Below are 20,849 nucleotides of genomic sequence, written 5' to 3'. Positions count from 1 at the left end.
CTGAGTGATTAAACTCTTTTCTGGAGAAAATTCCTTACAGAAGACCTTTCCCCCCAAATATGGTGAAGATACACTCAGATAAGCACCGAGAAGTCGACTGCTCCTTCCTTTCCTCATCAGAAGGTGTAAATGTTCACAGAAGGAGAGGGTGAGGCAGGACCTGTGGGCTTGTCTGAGAGGGGTCAGCTGGGCATGGAACTGGGTAGCGACTGTGAGAAGTATGTTAAAAATTGGCCCAACAAGAAATAATGAAAATGCCTTTAAAAATAACATCTCTTCACCTCCTCTATGAAGTAGCTTCTTTTTTGCCACCTTCCTTCACTGGATTGGTCTAGATCTAGGCTGGGCAGTGGGTGGAGCGTCTTAGTCCTAGACCAAATAATGCCCTCCTAGTGAGGAGTGAGTGGTTAAGGCCCACACAGCAGGCATTAGGTAGAGATGAATGGGGGATTCTTTGCATTTCTGCATTGAACACTGATGACTTACACGTTAATGAACTGGCCGTTTGTTCACCCAGTAAGTATAAATTAATCCTTTTTGTTTGCTTGTTTTAGTTTTGGCGAGTTGCCATGCTTGGTGTACTTTTAGCAGTGAATTCAACTTAAAACTTGCTCTTTAGGAGGAAGGAAGCACAGGGTAGACAAACGTAGGCGTTATAAGAGAGGTTTATCAGCAAAGTGCTTGGTAGTTCAGAAACATGTGGAGATTCATGTTTCACAGAACATACAGAACAAAAGTCAGATTCAAGTGACGCTTGCATGCTGGCGTTAATGCATTTATTCTTTCATGCAGTGTGCATAATATACCACGTCCCAGCTCGTGTGTGAGAGAGGGGCCTGATAGGACGGTGAACAAAAAAAATACATGGTTCTTGCTCAGTGGTCATCCAGTGTAGTAAGGGAGATCAGACAAATAAGGAATTGAAGCCCTGTGAAGAGAACAAGGTACAATGAGAGATGATCATTTTTATTGTTTTTTAAATTTTTGCTTGAATTTCAGGTCCTTCTTCAATCTCCTTTATTAATAAAGGAAAATTATTTTGAATGCTTATTTACTTCTTTTAATGCTTTTCTCCCCTTCTCTATAGCCTATATAAAAGGTGGGTGGATCCTTAGGAAAGCCTGGAAGATTTACAATAAATGCTATCTGGACATCAATGCCCTCCAGGAGCTGTATCAGAAGAAGCTAACTGAAGAGCCCTTGACTTCTGATGCTGCAAATGATAATCACATTGTGGCTGAAGGGGTGTCTGAGGAGTCTCTAAACAGACTGAAAGGTGCTGTTAGCTTTGGATATGGCCTTTTTCACCTTTGCATATCCATGGTGCCCCCCAACCTGCTCAAAATCATCAACCTGCTGGGTTTTCCTGGAGACCGCCTGCAAGGGCTTTCTTCACTGATGTATGCAAGCGAAAGTAAGGACATGAAGGCCCCTTTAGCTACGTGAGTAGCTGTATTGCAATGCTTTGGTAGATAATATAGTGTTGAAAGTAAGTAAACGACAATCAAAGCCTTTAAAGGAAACTTCAGGTAAATTGGTTGGTTGACACGATGCCACGCCTTATGCCTTTTAACGCAATGCCGAGAACTGTGTCTTTGGTGTTTATAAGCTGACTTTCTAGAGAGAGGACACTGTTCTTGACTCTCATGAATCCTGTATTTTAAACAAGTAAAGCAACCACATTTTTCAACCGCAGATGATTTTATAAGCAGTTTCTGTGACCTTGACCAGAGTCACTGAGATTCATGACCCTGATTTTTGAATTTTTAAGGAATACGAATTTGATAACTTTCCTGTGATTCTGAAATTTTTATTATTACCTAGAGAATCCTGATATTGGGTCATTTTCTTTGATGATTCTGGTTGGTCCACTGGTCTCTCTCATGTGGCTTGGATATTTTGTGCTAGTCAACTAAATCGAGTCCTGTTAATCTGAGTCCTGTTAGTTGAAACTGAAATGACAGTTACTGAAACAGGAGAGTGTGGAGAGAAGCTGATAAAACTATCCAGAACGAGGATTCACCCATTCCTCCATCAGTTAAAAAACAATGTGGTTTTTTTTTTTTTTTCAGTCTGGTAGATATTCACCATTTGCAATTTGAGTAATTTTACACTAGATGCCCTTTGACATTTTTCAAAAAATGTTAATATCACAGAGACCGAGCTCTGTTTCTATTATCGATATTGAGGAATTTGGATATTCAGTCTTAATCAGTTGGTAGCTATTAAAAATATCATTAAATTTTCATTTCAAAAATATATTTGTTCCTCCCCAAAGTCATTAAATTACATAAACTGTGGTATTTTATTAATTTGATGTAATAGTTTTGTAACTTGTGATAATTTGTCTATTTATATCTTAATATTTTCTGGAAAGAAATGAATTAGTAATGTAAATTCGTCTGATCTCCAGAAGAGAACTGATTTTATAAACATGCTAGAAGCACACACTTACATAAAAATATTTGATGTGTTGGTGAAACATTTTTGTCTGTTCACTAAAGATCCTAACGAATCTGTTTTATTTACCTAGTTTATTTAACTGTTATTTTTCTTGAAAGGAGGAGTGTGAAATAAGGGAATTTTAAATGATTATTTATTCTTCAAATTGAGCCTTCTCAAAGGCCAGAGAAAGAGCCCTTTTTCTGGTTCTCTCACTTACTTTAATACATTTTAGTAAAATTTGTGTCTGTGGTTCCCATATTTAAATTTAGATTCTGAGGCTTACACTCTAACTTTGTGAACACAGGAGAAAACTACATTTTTCTTTTGCAAAAAAGTAATGCCTTTATTATGAGGGGACAGTAAATTCATGGTAACCAGTTCGTCTTTCTAATTTGTGTGATGAGTGAAGTGTAGAAATCAGAGCTTTATCTCAGTCCATACCTTCAGAGAGCCATCTGGAAGCCTCAGCAGAGCTAAATGCTTTTAGCCTATTATTCTCCTCTCACCTGATGGGCATATGCTGATGTATAAGCTGCGCCAAAGTTAGTTTTCCAAATATTGGTAAGATTAAAATGGGGGAAAATACTCTGATTTACTTATTCAAAGACTTTTGGAAGGAGTGTGTATTAGAAGAGCACGTACTGAGTTTTGACAAAGTAGAAACGCTGTAAGAAAAGCCTTGCTCAATCTTTCTCTCCCTCTTCCTTTAGATTAGCTCTGCTCTGGTATCATACTGTGGTCCGCCCATTTTTTGCCTTGGATGGCAGTGATAACAAAGCAGGCCTGGATGAAGCGAAGGAAATTCTTCTCAAAAAAGAAGCTGCTTATCCAAATTCTTCCCTCTTCATGTTTTTCAAGGGACGTATACAACGATTAGAGGTACTGTGCCTTCCTCATATTTTTAAATAAAGCCTTCTGTGGATCAAATCTGTAATTCTCACTCCGTGCTAGCATCAAAAGGAGGCAAATGCCATTGGGCGAAGGAACGTTTTGTTCTTGTGCTTTTCAGTTGCATCGTTGCTACAAAAGCCTCTTCCAGGAACCCAGGATGTTAGTCAGTAACCTTCTGTTTCAGGAGGTGGGAGAGGCGGGGGTGACGAGATTGGTGTACTCTAAGCCAGAGGCATAGGAACATTAGCAAACGTCTCAGTTGAAGAACACAATATACGATTATTTTTTTTCCTTTTCTGGAGTTACTAATAATCTGTTTCTAAATTTTCATCTTGGTTAACAATTGATTTATACACGTTATTGCCTGAAATGTCAAGGACACCATCAGCTTTGAAACAGTAGTAGCTTTTATTACTTTTTCATGGGCTTCATTTGGCCAAGCCCTGTGCCAGGCGCTTTATACAGGATACCCATTTAATCCTGAGTAACCCTATGACATAGACACAAAGTCACCTCTTTTTTTTTTTTTTTTTTTTTTTTTAAGTTTATTTATTTATTTTTGAGAGAGAGAGCGAGCGAGTGCATGAGTGGGGAGTGGGGCAGAGAGAGAATCCCTAGCTGTCAGAACGGAGCCTGCTGTGGGGCTTAAACTCACTAACCATGAGATCATAACCTGAGCCAAAACCAAGAGTCAGATGCTTAACCAACTGAACCACCCAGGTGCCTCTGCACCTCTCCCCCTTCACCCCTCCCCAATCTGCTTGCTTGGGGACATGAAGATTTGAAGAAAAAGAAAAGTATAAGAAAAAAATCATATGAAAGAAGGTGGCTGTTATGCCAGGTGCACCAACAGCTAATAGAGATTCTAACAACCTCCATCTTCCAGTTAACCGGGTGCCCGGCAGCAACACAGTTAATTCTAGTCGTCAGCCTCCTGCAAACCCGCTGTGAGTGCTTTTGAAGATTTTTGCTCACGAAGAAGGCTTTTGTGAGCGTTTGTGAGTGCAGGGATGATTTGTTTACTGATATTTTTTGTTGGCAACTGAGTGTATATTGTTTCGTTTCCCTCGTGAGGTGCCTCCTTAAATCTGAGGACTCCTCATCTTTACATATGGAAGTTGTATTTTAGAGATAGTACTGATAATTTATAATTGGAACCTAGTACATACAGAAAGCACAGCAGGATCTGAATTATTTAAACCTGTGTCTGAATTGTTTTTTTCTCATTATCTTGCGACTGTTTTTCTTTGCATTCAGGCTCATAAGCGTTCAGTTATGTTTCTCCTTTTTCTTGCTGTCTTAGCAACATGGTTGTGATCAGTTTCTTATGCAGTCTGCTCTTTTGGTTAGTGTTCTTTTAAGCTCAGCGTTATGGTCTTACGTGTAGGGAAGGATGTTCAGTTTATTAAAGTTTCTGTGCTCCCTTGGGTTTGTGCAAGAGGAAATAACCTACATAAGGAAATTTTAAATCGACGAAGCCTTCTCACCACAGTGACCATTTCTGAAATGAGAGTTGCGTTACAAGGTCAGTGCTTCCTTAAATGTCCAATTCTTAAAGGGCAGGCATTACTCATTTTGAATAACTGAACATGTTGATACTAGGTTCAGTGTTGAACAGATTTGCTGCCTGGGACGAGAGCCTGAATTTATAATTATGTGCAACACAGCATAAGGCACCTTAGCATTGGGCATTTATTAGAATTCTCTCTTTACTCCCCACGTTAAATGAATGCTCTAAATTGGGTCTTAAAGGTGTCAAATAGAAATGTAAAACAAGGGTTTGTATCTTAAGCTTGCCATTTTAATTTTTTATTTTCAAACAAAAATGCCTAACTTTTAGCTAAACTGGTAACTCCCTCCCCTCCCCCCAATACTTAATTTGGCATGGTTTTAGTTTGTGCCACAATTCGTTCCTATTAGGGACTGAGTGGATGCTAGAAGCAAGTGGTTATTCACTACTGTTGGGATGATTATAGCAATGAGGAGGCCATAGTGTCGTCAGAGGACCCTTCTGAATACAGTATGGGGAGGTACACAGTTGGCATTATGGTTCTTAGCAGGCATTCAGGCTCTTTCGGGGGTGGGGGGGGTGGAGAATTGTCATCTGGTGTGGGTGGTGGATATTAGGACTACTTCACCGTGAGGCAGCTTGCTTACCGGACTGATCCTTGGTTTTCAGAAAAAAGACTAAAAGATATGTTTCTGCCTCTGATTAGTGAGCTGTAGCGTCAGGGCCAAGGGGATGTGCCGGTTTTTCTGTTTGGCCCTTCCCAAGGGCCCAGAAGGAAGGATTTGGGGGATTTGGGGGATTCCGAGGTAACTTGGACTATTAATGGTATTCTCCCAGTGGCCAGACACAAGCATTTCATTTACCTTCCCAAGTGACCATGAGGAAGCTGGTTGGGGTAGGGTTGGGGGCATGGACTCCTTTGTTTGCAGATGTGGGACTGCCCAGAGGGGCTGCTACAGCTCCTGTCAGAGGCTTTTGTAAGGCCTCTAAGGCCTCAAACCGGTTTATGGAAACACAGGCCGCTGACAAATGTGCTTGCAAAGAACATGTTGGGTTTTTTTTGTTTGTTTGTTTGTTTTTGTTTTTTTTAATTTTTAGTAAGCATTTAGGTTAGGGATAGGACCCCTGAGATCTTTTTGTCAACAAACACTCAGAGAACATGGTGTGCGAGCTTTAACCTCACAGATGCAGCATATGACACTCAGTTTCTTCAGTGAGTCAGTCTACATAATTGGAACAGCTGCTTTTGTGTCAGCTTGCTGTCCTACAGGGTGACTAGCTCAGCATGTGCTGGTTAGTTTATTTTCTGTACGCATTCTTTTCAAATCCTGTGCCCTTGCCCACTTTCTGTTTAATTTCATGAACAACTTTTTACATCCTCTGGGACAATTTGGAATCCGTCTGGGAGGGTGTTTTTTGACAAAGCCACCCCATCCTGTCACTTGATAACCCTTGCCATGGTGGTTTTGTTATTTCCTGTTGTTAGGGCCCAACTTGACCTAGCAGGTGGTCAAGTGAGGTGGTTATGTGAGGTGCATTTGCACCCCAGGATGGAACATACCCTGTGCTAAAGGTACTGCTGCTAAAGCACGAGTCTCTGCAGAGAGAATTTTGTCTCTTTACTGCCTTGGCTTCTCCCCACTGTATGTCTGTATACTCCCACCTCCTACCTTTCCACCTTCTTGTGTTCTCATTACCTGTCCAGTTCCTGTTGACCTCTCCCGTGTGACTTGTCATGTTGCTGGGAGGCATAACTGGGTTCCTGTGGTACTTAGCATGGGATAAACGATATATAACTAGCGTGTGATGGGTTTTATTCTTACTGAGGCTTAAGCCTGGGAAGTAGGGTTATCAAATTTCTTACTTTTTTTTCTTTTTAAGAGGAAACAAAAAACGTTTTGGTATCGGTGAAAGCCAACCCATGATTGGCAAAGTGGGTGGCATGTAGCTAGAGGGGCGACAGGTCCTACACAATACCTATATATTTACCTATATTTCCCCGATTCTCCATACTGCAAGCAGCTATTAGGGACATGGTCCCAGATGTTGTATAGGAATCTCAATTTTAAAATGTGAATTTATATAGTTTTGAATTTTTGTACTTCCATGAGTTTTTACCCAGATAAACCAGGTATGGTACTGATAAGTCCATTAAGTATACAAGTGATTAATGAGTATTTTTTTTTTTTTTGGTTGTTTAAAAAGTTATCAGGGACAAGCCTACATTTTAATCACTTATTTTTATTTCTCTCTGATCCTCTTTTTTTCCCTGTAAATAATACAGATTTCTTCCCTTCAGTTTTAACCATCTACTTCGTATGTAATATATACATGTATTTGGTTTTACATGCATACTCTTTCATTACACACTTTATATCATGTGACTGTTTAGTGATCAAACTAAGTTGTAATACCTAAACTAATGAAAGTTGATAAACATTCTAATGAAGTTGTTATTATGCACGCATTTTGAGAACTCTTATTTTGAAACTGTTTTCTAAGCTGAGACTCCTACTTTTTGAATAGATGAGTCCATTGATCAATGAGACTGATTTCTTTGTTAAGAAAAAGCTGGTTATCAAAGACTGCCTGCTTCTCTTGTGTGGCACGTAAACCTATTTCTGAAACCAGTTCTGAAAAAGAAGATGCAAAATGTCTTCACGATTAGAGTAAGAGGTTATCCTCCTAAGGAGGGTGCAGAATCAGATATTTAAATTCTGATGTGCTGGTTGGAGAAGTACAGCTCTAAAGAAATGAATTGAATAAATGAGGTAAAATGCAGCTGGATTGAAATGATGTCTCTGTGGGGCACCTGTGTGGCTCAGTTGGTTAAGCGTCTGACTTCAGCTCAGGTCATGATGTCGCGGTTTGTGGGATTGGGCCCCGTGTCAGGCTCTGTGCTGACAGTTCAGAGCCTGGAGCCTGCTTCATAATCTGTCTCCCTCTCTCTCTCTGCCCCTCCCCGGCTCATTCTCTTCCTCTCTCTCTCAAAAATAAATAAGAACATTAAATTTTTTAAAAAAGAAATGAAGTCCCTGCAAACCATAAAAGACTTTTAAATAAAGAGAACAAACTGAGGGTTGAGGCAAGGGTGTTGTGTGGGTGAGATGGGCTAAATAGGTGATGGGCATTAAGGAGGGCACTTGTTGGGATGAACACTGGGTGTTCTGTGTAAGTGATGAATCACTAAATTCTATTCCTGAAATCATTATTATGCTATATGTTAACCAACTTGGATTTAAATTAAAAAAAAAAAATACTGTAGCCATGGGGAAAAAAAAAGAAATTAAGTCTCTGCTTATGGCAGGGGGTACCCAGATCAACAGGCATGAGCCCCTGTGCTCCTCAGGCTCAACCTGGGCCCCACTTGACTGTAGGTGCCACTCAGACAATTAGCCATTACAGTACTGCTTCACGAGGACAAAGGGAAGGAAGTTTGTGCAAGGCCTGGAGACCACACTGAAAAAGTTACAATGAACTTTACCTTTCATATGTGTGTGAATGTCCCCTGATCATCTCCTCTTTCTCTGACTTGAAGCTGCCTTGTTTTTTCTGGCAAACGCTGCCCCCTCACTACAGTCTGCTCCCCTGTTTTGTACTTCCCCTCCCGCCCCTCCTCTCCCTTCTGAGAATGATAGGATGTGGTTTCTTTACCCTGAACGGTGTCTGTAGGGACTTGCTTTGACGGTTGACCTTCGCTTCACCATGTTCATGTCACCCCCCGTCCCATCTCCTTCTCAGGCAGTCAGAGTTTTCTTATCCTTATTTTCTACTAGCTGTGAAGTTCTGGGTGAAAGGCTTGGACACATCTACACCAGCGTGTGTTCTGTCTGGGGACTTGCTTTCTGCTCATTATTTTAGGTGACTTCAGTTGTCTGAGGTACCTTTTAAAAATTGTAGTGCTTCTGTCTGTATTTTTATTAAGATGAAAGGACATTTTTCACTGGTGCTCCCCGGAGTAAGTGGGAGGGCTGTGTTGCTTTTTAGCCCACCAGTTCATGATTGGGACAGGGACAGAAAAGTGGAGGTCAATCCCTTTGGTGGTGAATTTATCAGCTAGAGAAAAGAGACGGGAGGCCTGCAGGGGTCATGGAGAGCAGAGGCCAGGTGGAAGTGGCAAACACCACAGAGGGTCTTTGCCTGAGCTCTCTTCTCTCGGGCATGTTGACATTAGTAGAGCTGTTTGGTAGCAGCGTTCTTTGCATCTGTCAAAGAGCAAGCCTGCCTCTTGTATTTGAACAGCATGCCTTGCCGGCATGATGTAATGTTGTTATTTATAGCATCAGGAAAAAGGCAATGCAGGAAGAGAAATAATTCCCTGAAGTTCTGTTCATTGTAGTCTTCTCTTCACCATCCTACAAGGTTCTCTTTATCACTTCAGGCGCCAAAAAAATAGGGTTGCCATTTATTCTTAGAAGAACACAAAATGAGAGATTGGTTCAAGCTGGTGTGGGAGAGAGGGGGGATATATTTGTCTCCACTTTCCAGTGAGATAAACATGTATCATGTGCTTTAATAACTCTGTGCACTTTAAAATAAGAGGGTAGTAACCCAAATTGCTAATAGGTTAAATACATTTGCTCTTCTTTCAGCTCCATCATTACAGGCTGTTGGACTGACAAGCAAGTAGAAGGTTAATGATTTTTATCCCTAAGCTCACTAAGTGTGCATAAGAGGATGAGCTTTCCCTTGCCTGCATTAGCCCTGGTCCTAGGGGTAGGAGTTCAGTGCACAGTCTGTTGTTAGGGGTCCTTGATAACAGAATTGCTAAACAGATTCGGCTACTCAGCAGTATTAATGCTGAATCAGAGATAATAAGTGGGTTGTCACTCATGTCCTCTTGTGTGCTAAAGGTGACAAGGAAGACCTCTCCTTTTAAAACATATACATAATAGTTTAAGATGTTAGGGCACTTGGGTGTCTCAGTCGGGTAAGGCTCAAGTCATGATCTCCTGGTCCATGGGTTGGAGCTCTGCATCAGGCTCTGTGCTGACAGCTTGGAGCCTGGAGCCTGCTTTGGATTCTCTGCTCCTACCCCGCTCCTGTTCTGTCTCTAAAAATAAATAAAGGTTAAAAAAAAAAAGATGTTAGGCAATTCTGTAAAAATAACCCAGTGATACTTACATTTTAAGCTGTTTTGCTTCCAGTTATTTTGTGATCTTTAGTACACACATGAGACTTGATGCAGTTTTGTTTACAAATCTTCCATATTGTAACATGTTTTTATAAGTAATTGGCATGCAGAATATTTAGATTTCCATTTTGTTAATAATTTGACATTTCCTTTCGTTTGGAAACTGTTGGGATATTTGATTATTGTTGTTTCTCTATTTACCAGTATCTCACTCTGATAGTGCTGCAGTAACTAGCATATTTTTCCTTTTTTTTTTTTTTTTGAGTTATTTCTTTGGATTAAAGCTCCAGTGGTGTCATTATTAGAATCAGAGTATGAATGGTTCCGTAGCTCCTGCTAGATGAGAGATTATACTCAAATAGTGGGCCAGAGTATGATCATTCATTATTTTGTGCATGGTATCAGCAGCATGTTCCATTGCATAGTTTTCTTTTTATTTCCATAATGATGCAGTTTAAAGATTGTAAAATATTGCTGATAAGACTTCTCATGTTCATGTATCAGAAGACAGTAGTGTTAAGGTGGCAGTACTGCCTTAATTGAGCTACCAGATTCAGTATAATCCCTCAAAAATCACAGCCTGCTTTTTTGTAGAAATCGACAAAGTTGATACTAAACCTAAGGAACCCAGAGACAGTCTTGAAAAGGAAAACAAAATTGGAAGATACATACTTCCTAATCTCAAAATCTACAAAGTAATCAAGTGAGTGGTACTGGCATAAGAATAGACCTGTAGAGATCAATGAAAGTCGAGAAATCTGTACATTTATGGATCAATTGACTTTTGACAAGGGTAAACCAGTAGGCAAAGAATAGTCTTTTCAGCAAATGGAGTGAAGACAACTGAGTATCCACATGCAAGTAAATGAAGTTGGACTCCTGTATACTGTATGGAAAAATGAATGCAAATGGATCATAGACCTAAATGTAAGAGCTAAAACCATAAAACTCTTGGGTTAGACAGGACATCAAAAGCACAACAACAAAAGAAAAACAGCTAAATTGAACTACATCAGAATTAAAGCCTTTTGTGCTGCAAAGAGTATTGTCAAAGTAAACAGGGGTGCCTGGGTGGCTAAATCAGTTGAGTGTCCCCACTCTTGATTTCAGCTCAGGTCATAATCTCGGGGTCGTGGGACTGAGCCCCATATTGGGCTTTGTGCTGAACACGGAGCCTACTTAAGATTTTTTTTTTCTCTCTCTCTCTCTCTCTCTCTCTCTCTCTCTCTCTCTCTCAAAACAAAAAATAAATTAAAAAAAAAAAGGGGGGGGGCACTTAACTGACTAAGCCAACCAGGGTTAGGGTTAGGGTACATCCAACTTTTGATCTCAAATCTCAGTCTCAGGGTTGTGAGTTCAAGCCCCCTGTGTTGGACTCCATGCTGGACATGGAGCCTACTTAAGAAAAAAAGCTGCAGAATGGGAGAAAATATTTGCAACTTCTAGATAGGACAAAGGACTTATATCCAGGATATGTAAAGAACTCTAACAACTCAATTAAGAGACAAATAAGCCACGTTTTAAAATAGGCATAGGATCTGAAGAGACCTTTCTCCCAAGAAAATCTGCAGATGACCAATAAGCACATGAAAAGATGCACAACATCATAAGTAATTATGAAGAAATGCAAATTAAAACCAAGTGAGATGCTATTTCACACCTACCAGGCTACCTGTAATAAAGACAGACAATCACAAGTGCTGGCCAACATATGGAGAAACCGGAAACCTAATTCATTGTTGATGGGGATGTAAAATAGTGCGGCACTTCCTCAAAATGTTAAACACACACTTACCATATGACCCAGAAGTCCCTTTCCTGGCAGTATACCCAAGAGAAATGAAAACATATGTCCATATTATTTATAGAGCAAAGAGTGGAAACAACTCAGATGTCCATCAGTTGATGAACAAAATGTGCATCCATACAATGGAATAATTATATTCAACAACAAAAAGGAATGAAGTACTGATACGTGCTGCAGTGTGGGTGAACCTAGAAAGTATGTTAAGTGAAGAGAGTCAATCACCAAAGAGCATATATTGTAGGATTCCATTTCTATGCAATCTCCAGAACAGGCAAATCTATCAGAATTAATTTAGTTATCAGAATTAAATGATATCTATATCTCACACATGCAAATAGGTATGACAATGCAATAGTTCTTAGAACATCAGTGTACAGTCTAGAAGAAAACAGGATTATCTATGTGTCCCAGTTGGGGCAGAAGATAAATATGTGAAGAAATGAAGTCTGTCATAACGAAAATGTATACACGTTTGTTCAGATTTTCACAATAAAATGTAATTATATTTTTCAAATGAAAGTATTAGAAGATATATGTGATAAGGATTCCTTATGATTACATTATACATTATAATATGGACAGATACATAAGGAGAATATTTTATTTATTTTGAGAGAGACAGATTATTGCTTACTTGGGGGTGGGGATGAGCGAGGGAGAGTGGAATAACTCTTAGCGGGTACAGGGTTTCTTGTTGGGGTGATGAAAATATTCTAAACTTAGATTCTGCTGATGTTTGTGCAGCTCAGTGAATGTACTAAAAATCATAGAATTGTATACTTCAAGTGGGCAAACCTTTTGATATTTGAGTTATATCTCAAAGATGTTTCAAGAAAGTTATGGAGGATATTTTCCATGTGAATATATACAGTCTCTTTTTCTTTGGATGTAAATTATTGATGCAACCGAATGACTCCTGAGTAAAAAGTCATTTCCTGGGGCGTCTGGGGCTCAATCAGTTAAGTGATTAGGTCATGATCCCACAATTCCTGAGATTGAGCCCTGTGTCAGGCTCTGTGCTAACAGTGCAGAGCCTGCTTGGAATTCTCCCTTTCCTCTCTACCTCTCTCTGTTTCTGTCTCTAAATAAATAAATAACCCTCTCCTACTCTCTGTGGGTCAGTCTCTCTCTCTCTCTCTCTCTCTCTCTCTCTCTCTCTCTCACTCTCTCACTCTCAAATAAACTTAAAATATTTTTCTTACATATTTTCCCAAATTCTAATGTATAATGTAATCATAAGGAATCTTCATCATGTATACCTTCTAATACTTTCATTTGAAAACTATTACGTTTTGTTGTGAAAATTTGAACATTCAAACATGTACACATTTTTGTTATAACAGACTTCATTTCTTCACATATTTATCTTCTGCCCCAGCTGGGACACATAGATAATCCTGTTTTCTTCTAGATTGTACGCTGATGTTCTAAAAAGTATTACATTCTCATACCTATTTGCATGTGTGAGATACAGATAGTTTCTTTTTTTTTTTCTTCAATGAAAACCATTTTATTTTTTTAATTTAATTTTTTTTAATTTACATCCAAATTAGTGTATAGTGCAACAATGATTTCAGGAGTAGATTCCTTAGTGCCCCTTACCCACTTAGCCCATCCCCCCCCCACAACCCCTCCAGTAACCCTCTGTTTGTTCTCCATATTAATGAGTCTCTTATGTTTTGTCCCCCTCCCTGTTTTTATATTTTTTGTTTCCCTTCCCTTATGTTCATCTGTTTTGTCTCTTAAAGTCCTCATATGAGTGAAGTCATGATATTTGTCTTTCTCTAATTTCACTTAGCGTAATACCCTCCAGTTCTGTCCACGTAGTTACAAATGGCAAGATTTCATTCTTTTTGATTGCCGAGTAATACTCCATTGTATATATGTACCACATCTTCTTTATCCATTCATCCATCGACAGACATTTGGGCTCTTTCCATACTTTGGCTGTTGTTGATAGCACTGCTATAAACATTGGGGTGCATGTACCCCTTCGAAACAGCATCCCTTGGATAAATACCTAGTAGTGCAATTGCTGGGTCGTAGGGTAGTTCTATTTTTAGTTTTTTGAGGAAGCTGCATACTGTTTTCCAGAGTGGCTGCACCAGCTTGCATTCCCAAGATATCGTTTAATTCTGATACCCCCTGTATCAGGAATATTGACACTTTTGTTTTTCCTCCTCTTATTGAGTTAAACCCTTTTAAGATAGATGGAGTCTGTTTTTTTTCTTGTTAAATTGTTTGTTGTTAAACTTTGCTATCTCCAGGGGCTCCTGGGTGGCTCAGTCGGTTAAGCGTGTGACTTCAGCTCAGGTCATGATCTCGTGGTTTGTGGGTTTGAGCCCCGTGTCGGGCTCTGTGCTGACAGCTCAGAGCCTGGAGCCTGCTTCTGATTCTGTCTCCTTCTCTCTCTGCCCCTCCCCCACTTGTGCTGTCTCTCAAAAATAAATAAATGTAAAAATTTTTTTTTTAATTTTGCTTTCTCCATCAATTTCTTTTCATCATAAGTGCACACTTTAATCCCCATCCCCTATTTCACCCATTCCCCCCCCCCCCCATCCCCACTGGTAACCATCACTTTGTTCTCTATAGTTAAGAGTCTGTTTCTTGGTTTGTCTCTTTCTTTGTTGTTCATTTGTTTCTTTAATCCCACATATGAGTGAAATCATATGGGTTTGTCTTTGACTTCAGTTAGCATAATACTCTCTAGCTCTATCATGTCATTGCAAATAGCAAAATTTCATTCTTTTTTACAATGGGATATTCCATTGCATACATATACCACATCTTCTTTATCCATTCCTCAGTTGATGAACATTTGGGCTGCTTCTGTAATTTGGCTATTGTAAATAATGCTGCATGTATCCCTTTAAATTAGTGTTTTGTATTTTGGGTGGGGAGGTAAGTACTGAGTAGTGCTTTTCCTGGATGGTAGAGTAGTTCTGTTTTACTTTTTTTGAGGGACCTCCATACTGTTCCACAGTGGTTGCACCCGTTTGCATTTCCACCAACAGTGCACATGCATTCTGTCCACATCCTCGCCAACACTTGGCTCATGTCTTAATTTTAGCCATTCTGATAGGTGTGAGGTGATATCTCCTTGTACTTCTGATCTGCATTTCCCTGATGATGAGTGATGTTGAGCATTCTTTCATATGTCTGTTGGCCATCTGGATGTCTTCTTTGGAGAAATGTCTGTTCGTGTCTTCTGCCCATTTTAATTGGATTGTGTGTGTGTGTGTGTGTGTGTGTGTGTGTGTGTGAGTGAGAGTGTGTGTGTGAGTTGTATCACTTCTTTATATATTTTGGATACTAACCCTTTATCTGATAGGTCATTTGCAAATATCTTCTCTCATTCCATAGGTTGTCTTTTAGTTTTGTTAATTATTCCCTTTGCTGTGCAGAAACTACTGATGTTTCAGTAGTTTTATTTCCCTGGTCTCAGGAGACATATCTAGAAAAATGGTGCTATGCTAGTGTCCAAGAAATTACTGACTGTGCTTTCTTCAAGGATTTTTGTGGTTTCAGGTCTCAAATTTAGGTCTCTAATTCATTTTGAGTTTATTTTTGTGTATGGTGAAGGAAAATGGTCTGGTTCTATTCTTTTGGATATGGCTGTCCAGTTTTCCTGACATCATTCATTGAATAACCTTTTTCCATCGTATATTCATTTTTCCTTTGTCAAAGATTGGCCATGTAATTGTGGGTCTATTTCTGGATTTTCTGTTTTATGCCATTGATCTGTATGTCTGTTTCTATGATGGTACTATACTGTTTTAGTTAGTACTGCTTTATAATATGACCTGAGATCTGGAATTGTGATATCTCCAGTTTTCTTTTTCAAGATTGCTTTGGCTATTTGAGGACTTTTGTGGTTCCATACAAATTTTAGGATTGTTGGTTCTGGTGCTGTGAAAAATGCTGTTGGTATTTTGATAGGGATTGCATTAAATGTGCAGAATGCTTTGGATATTTTAACAATATTTATTCTTACAACCTGCAAGCATGGAATGTCCTTCCACTTCTTTGTGTTGTCTTGAATTTCTTTCATCAGTGTTTTAAACTTGCAGAGTACAGGTCTTTCATCTCTTTGGCTGAGTTTATTCCTATTTTATTGTTTTTGGTGCAATTGTAAATGGGATTGTTTTCTTAAATTCACCTTGTGCTGCTCCATTATTATATAGGAATGGAACAGATTTCTCTACATTGATTTTTGTATCCTGTGGCTTTACCAGATTCATTTATTAGTTCTAGTAGTTTTTTGGTAGAGTCTTTAGGGTTTTCTATGTATAGTATCATGACATCTGCAAATAGTGAAAATTTTACTTCTTCCTGACCAATTTGGATGTCTTTTATTTTTGTTGTCTGATTGCTGTGGCTATGACTTCAGTACTGTGTTGAATGAAAGTGGTAAGAGTGGACATCCTTGTCTTGTACCTGACCTTACAAAAAGTGCTCCCAGTTTTCCACCATGGAGTCTGAAGTTGGCTGTGGGTTTTTCATATATGGACTTTATTATGTTGAGATATGTTCCCTCTAGACCTACTTTGCAACGGGTTTTTATCACGAATGGATATTGTACTTTGTCCAATGCCTTTCCTGCATTTGTAGAAATGGTCCTATGGTTGTTATCCTTTCTGTTATTGATGTGATGTGTCATGTTGATTGTTTTTGCAAATAGTGAACCACACTTGCATCCTGTGAATAAATCCCACTTGGTCATGGTGTATTTTTTTAATGTATTGTTGGATTCGGTTTGCTAATATTTTGTTGAGGGTTTTGGCATCTATATTCATGAGAGATATTGGCCTGTAGTTCTCTTTTTTTGTAGTGTCTTCATCTGGTTTTGGTATTAGGGTAATATTGGCCCCATAGAATGAATTGAAAAGTTTTCCTTCCTCTTGTATTTTTTGGAATAGTTGGAGAAAAATCGGTTAACTCTTCTTTTGGGGCATCTGGGTGGCTCAGTCTGTTAAGTGTCTGACTCTTGATTTCGGCTCAGGTCATGATCTCATGGTTTGTGGGATCAAGCCCCGTGTCAGGCTCCATGCTGTCAGCATGGGATTCTCTCTCTCCCTCTCTGCCTGTCCCCTCACTCACTCTTGTGCACATGCGCCCTCTGTTTCTTGCTCTCAAAATAAATAACACTCCCTCCCCCCACCCTCCCCCAAAAAACGTCTTCTTTAAATGTTTGGTAGAATTCACTTGTGAAGCCATCTGGTCCTGGACTTTAGGGTTTGGGGTGTTTCTTGATTATTAATTCAGTTCCATTGCTGGTAATTGGTCTGTTCAATTTTCTGTTTCTTCCTGCTTTCATTTTGGTAGGTTATATGTTTCTAGGAACTTACCCATTTTTTTTTTCCAAGTTGTCCAGTTTGTTGGCATATAATTTTTCATAATCTCTTGCTGTTGTTTGTATTTCTGTGGTGTAGGTTATTTCTCTTCTTTCATTAGTGATTTTGTTTATTTGGGTCCTCTCTCTACTTTGTTTGGTAGTCTGACTAGAAGTTTATCCATATTGTTGATCTTAAAAAAAAAAAAAAAATCAGCTCCTGGTTTCATTGATCTGTTGTGTTTTTTGAAGTTTCTATCTTTTATTTCTGCTCTAATCTTTATTTCCTTTTGTTGGGCTTGGGTTCTTTCTTCTAGTTCCTTTTGGTGCAAGGTTGGGTTGTTGGAGGTTTTTCTTCTTGAGTTGGGCCTGTATTACTATAAACTACCCTCTTAACCACTTTTGTGCATCTAAGATTTTGGATCGTTGTGTTTTCATTTGCATTTGTTTCCATGTAATTTTTTATTCTTTGACTTCTTGGTTGACATACTCATTGTTTACTAGCATGTTCTTTAACCTCCGTGTATTTGTGCTCTTTCCAAACTTTTTCTTGTGGTTGATTTCTCATTTCATAGTGCTATGGTCAGAAAAGATGCAGATGGAGTCTATTTTTGAGACGTTTTTATATTTTTAAATGACTGTTACTTAGCCTTGATAATTGTGATTTTATAATGCCTTGAATATAACCTAGATCAACTATTGCCATGAAAAGTACCTATTTAGTGGGGCGCCTGGGTGGCTTAGTCAGTTAAGTGTCTGACTTCAGCTCAGGTCATAATCTCACGGTTTGTGGGCTCAAGCCCTGTGTCGGTCTCTGTACTGACAGCTCAGAGTCTGGAGCCTGCTTCAGATTCTGTTTCTCAATCCTTCTCTCTTTCTCCCTTCTCTCTCTCTCTCTCTCTCTCTCTCTCTCAAAACTAAATAAACATGAAAAAAGTATTTAGTATTTTATCTCCTTGTTTTCTCATATATATGCTTAACTATTAGTTTGTCAGTTTCTGCATATTACAGGGAGATTTTAATTGAGATTTAGAATATTTCATTAATTTCTGAGGATGTCTGTTAATTTAGGGATGCCCCTTTATTTCTTCCATTACACTTGATAATGTTTGTGTGTGTACATTTGTCCTGTTCTGAGTAAACAGGGGTCCAAATAACATAAGTATGTGTAAGTGTACCTAGTTATTTTGGGATTAAGGAGGCACTAGAAGTCAAGCCTTCTTTCTCAATCCAGTGTTACTTTGCTTTTATTTGTTAATAAATTATACACACACACACACATATTATGTATATAATATTTTATATGTTGGCAAATGTTTTATATTAACTTCTAAGTAAATCACATATATTTCAATGTGAAAATATTCAAGGAGGCTTATTCTTAGTGAGCTTTAAATCTGATATTTTATAAAAATGAGTTGGTTAGTAGACTATCTTTTTTACAGTTTGAAGAAGCAGGTCACTTAAAGTAATGAAACCATTATTAAACATTTGAGTGTTTTTCTGTTATTCGGGTACCCATTTGAAATCAATTCCTTAGTAACATTTCTTCAATCATGTTTTAAAACATCTTACTGTTCTATGCATTTTAGTTTTATATTGTAGTTTTTCTGTTTCCACTTACTATTTAAAAATATGCCAGTACTATTAATAGATATGTAAAAATGTGTCACTTTCTATCTGTGGTATTTTTGTGCTGTTTGCGGTATTTTATAAATTTGTGTCTATGATTGGGCTTTTGGATACATTGGCTTTAAATGTGATTTTTTATCAATTTATTTTTTATTTCCATTTTCTGTCTAGTTTTCCTTAATTTAGCTTGTCTTCTAATCCATTTTTTTAAAACTTTGTATTTCTCTTAATAGGTATCTGTGCTCTCATTTAGGGATTGTACTGTGTGCTTTGAAGTTCTGCTTGCATTTTGTTTTCTTGAGAGGGTTTGGAAGCTGTAATATTGCTACAGTGAGAGATGCATTTGGTCTTTGTCCCTAGTTCCTGGCACAGAACTCTAAAACCCGGGAATTTCCTCGTTGAGAGGTGATAGAAGAGTATGTTGCTACTCATACCAAGCCCCTTTCAGCCTTACCCTGAGTTACGGTAATGGGTTGACTGTGACTCCTAGGTAGCTGCAGGAGGAGGGCTGGTTGGTAGGATGGGAGGGTTGGAACTTTGAGTAGCACTTCCTACTGCCAACCTCCTGGAATGAATTGGGGCTGGAGATTGAGTTAGTCATCCAGACCAATGATTTATTCAATCAAGCCTAACTAATGGATCCTCCATTAAAATCCTAAACGATGGGGTTCAGAGAGCTTCCGGGTAGGTGAATGCATCCATGTGCTGGGAGTGTGGCACACCCCGAACTCTAAGGGACAGAAGTTTCTGTGCTCAGGACCCTGTTGGACCTTGTGCTATGGGCCTCTTCCTCTGGCTGTTCGTTTTTATTCTTTATGATGTCAGAAGTGTTGTGAGTAGAAGAGACTGGTTTCCTTCAAGCTTCCTAAAGGTTTAGTGCTATTAAATGTTCTTGCCAAGTGTTTTGTGTTATGATTGATTACATTTGTTATGATTGATTACATTTATTACATTTATTATATAAATTGTGTGATGAGGACTGCTCTGTCTGGTAGGTTTGTGTGGCCCTCATCCTCTGCCTGGCAGTAGCCCGGGGCTGAGGGAACCTAGGGCATAGTTTTGCTGTTAAGATTCAGCGAGGTGGTGATCTGGGAGGCCTGTGCCGCTCTTGGAGCTGTGAGTGAGTGCTAGTCCTCATTGGCTGTAATGATGACAGAGCTGGTGTCAAGCCTGCAGCAGCATGGGGACAGTGAGGGAGCACATGCCCTGGAGAGAGCAGGACTGTGTGGCAGGCAGGCAGTAAGCAGCTGGAGATGTGGCCAGGCTTCAAGCAGCATAAACACAGGCCTACTGGAAGGTAAAGCTTGGTGTGGCTCACCATTGTGCTGCCCTCACAGCTGGGGAAGGCAACACAGAAGTGGGGGGATTGGGGCAGGCTGTTTCAAGTGTGGGAGTTTGAAGGTAGAGGTAAGAGTGTGGGGGATTAGCCTGCATTCAAGCCCAGAGCCAAGAAGCCACCAGATAGTGGGAGATCCAATCTCAGTGGGGCTGGAACATTTGGTGGGAGAGAGGCAGGTGGAATGAGGGTGACTAGGGAAACAACAGATCATTTGATTTTTGTCTCTCAGTCCAAATCTCCTTTCTCATAGAAGAGTTCCTTGTTCATATTTAATTGTGTGTTACATGTGCATTGTTTTCCTTTGCCCTTCAGGGTTGTGTTTGTTTATTCTGTTTCTTTTAATGCTTACGTGTTTTTGAGATTTTTCTTTAGTATTAGATTGAAAAAAATGATTTTGATGTTTGACTTGTCTGTCTTCTATTTGAAACATGGGTTCATATATCCATGCAGTGTTCCAGTCCTTTGTTCCTCACTCTTCTGATGCGAATGAGCATACTGTAAACTCCTTGAGAGGTGACAGAGTCAGGTTTCAGGAAATAGCATTTCTCACTTTTACCCTACCCCTTGTCTAAAGCTCTTGGAGGAAATTTTATATTTTCTCACAGCATCGTGTCGAGCTTTCCTGATTTTCTTTATGACTGTGGACTCTTAACATTTGGGCAGCTGAGTTCTTGAAGCTGTGTGTTGCTTTGTTTGGGGTAATAGTATTCATTTCTCCGCGCTATCTGACAGAGGGCTTGTTAGCTCTGGCAATCTTGT

General features: G+C 39.2%; 1 protein-coding gene across 1 annotated transcript in view; it reads left to right on the top strand.

The window, feature by feature from the left end:
• The window catches only part of TTC39C (tetratricopeptide repeat domain 39C), a 108,154-nt gene that overhangs the window by 60,458 nt on the left and 26,847 nt on the right, over positions 1-20,849 (top strand). Inside the window, exons 5-6 of the mRNA XM_058692482.1 lie at positions 1,088-1,442; positions 3,156-3,324. Of these exons, the coding sequence (XP_058548465.1) occupies positions 1,088-1,442; positions 3,156-3,324 (524 nt within the window). The remainder of the gene's footprint in view (positions 1-1,087; positions 1,443-3,155; positions 3,325-20,849) is intronic.

The sequence above is a fragment of the Neofelis nebulosa genome, chromosome 11 (assembly GCF_028018385.1).
Source record: "Neofelis nebulosa isolate mNeoNeb1 chromosome 11, mNeoNeb1.pri, whole genome shotgun sequence".
Lineage (NCBI taxonomy): Eukaryota > Metazoa > Chordata > Mammalia > Carnivora > Felidae > Neofelis > Neofelis nebulosa.
Note: the sequence above shows the minus strand (reverse complement) of the source record. Positions and strands in the feature narration are given on the sequence as shown.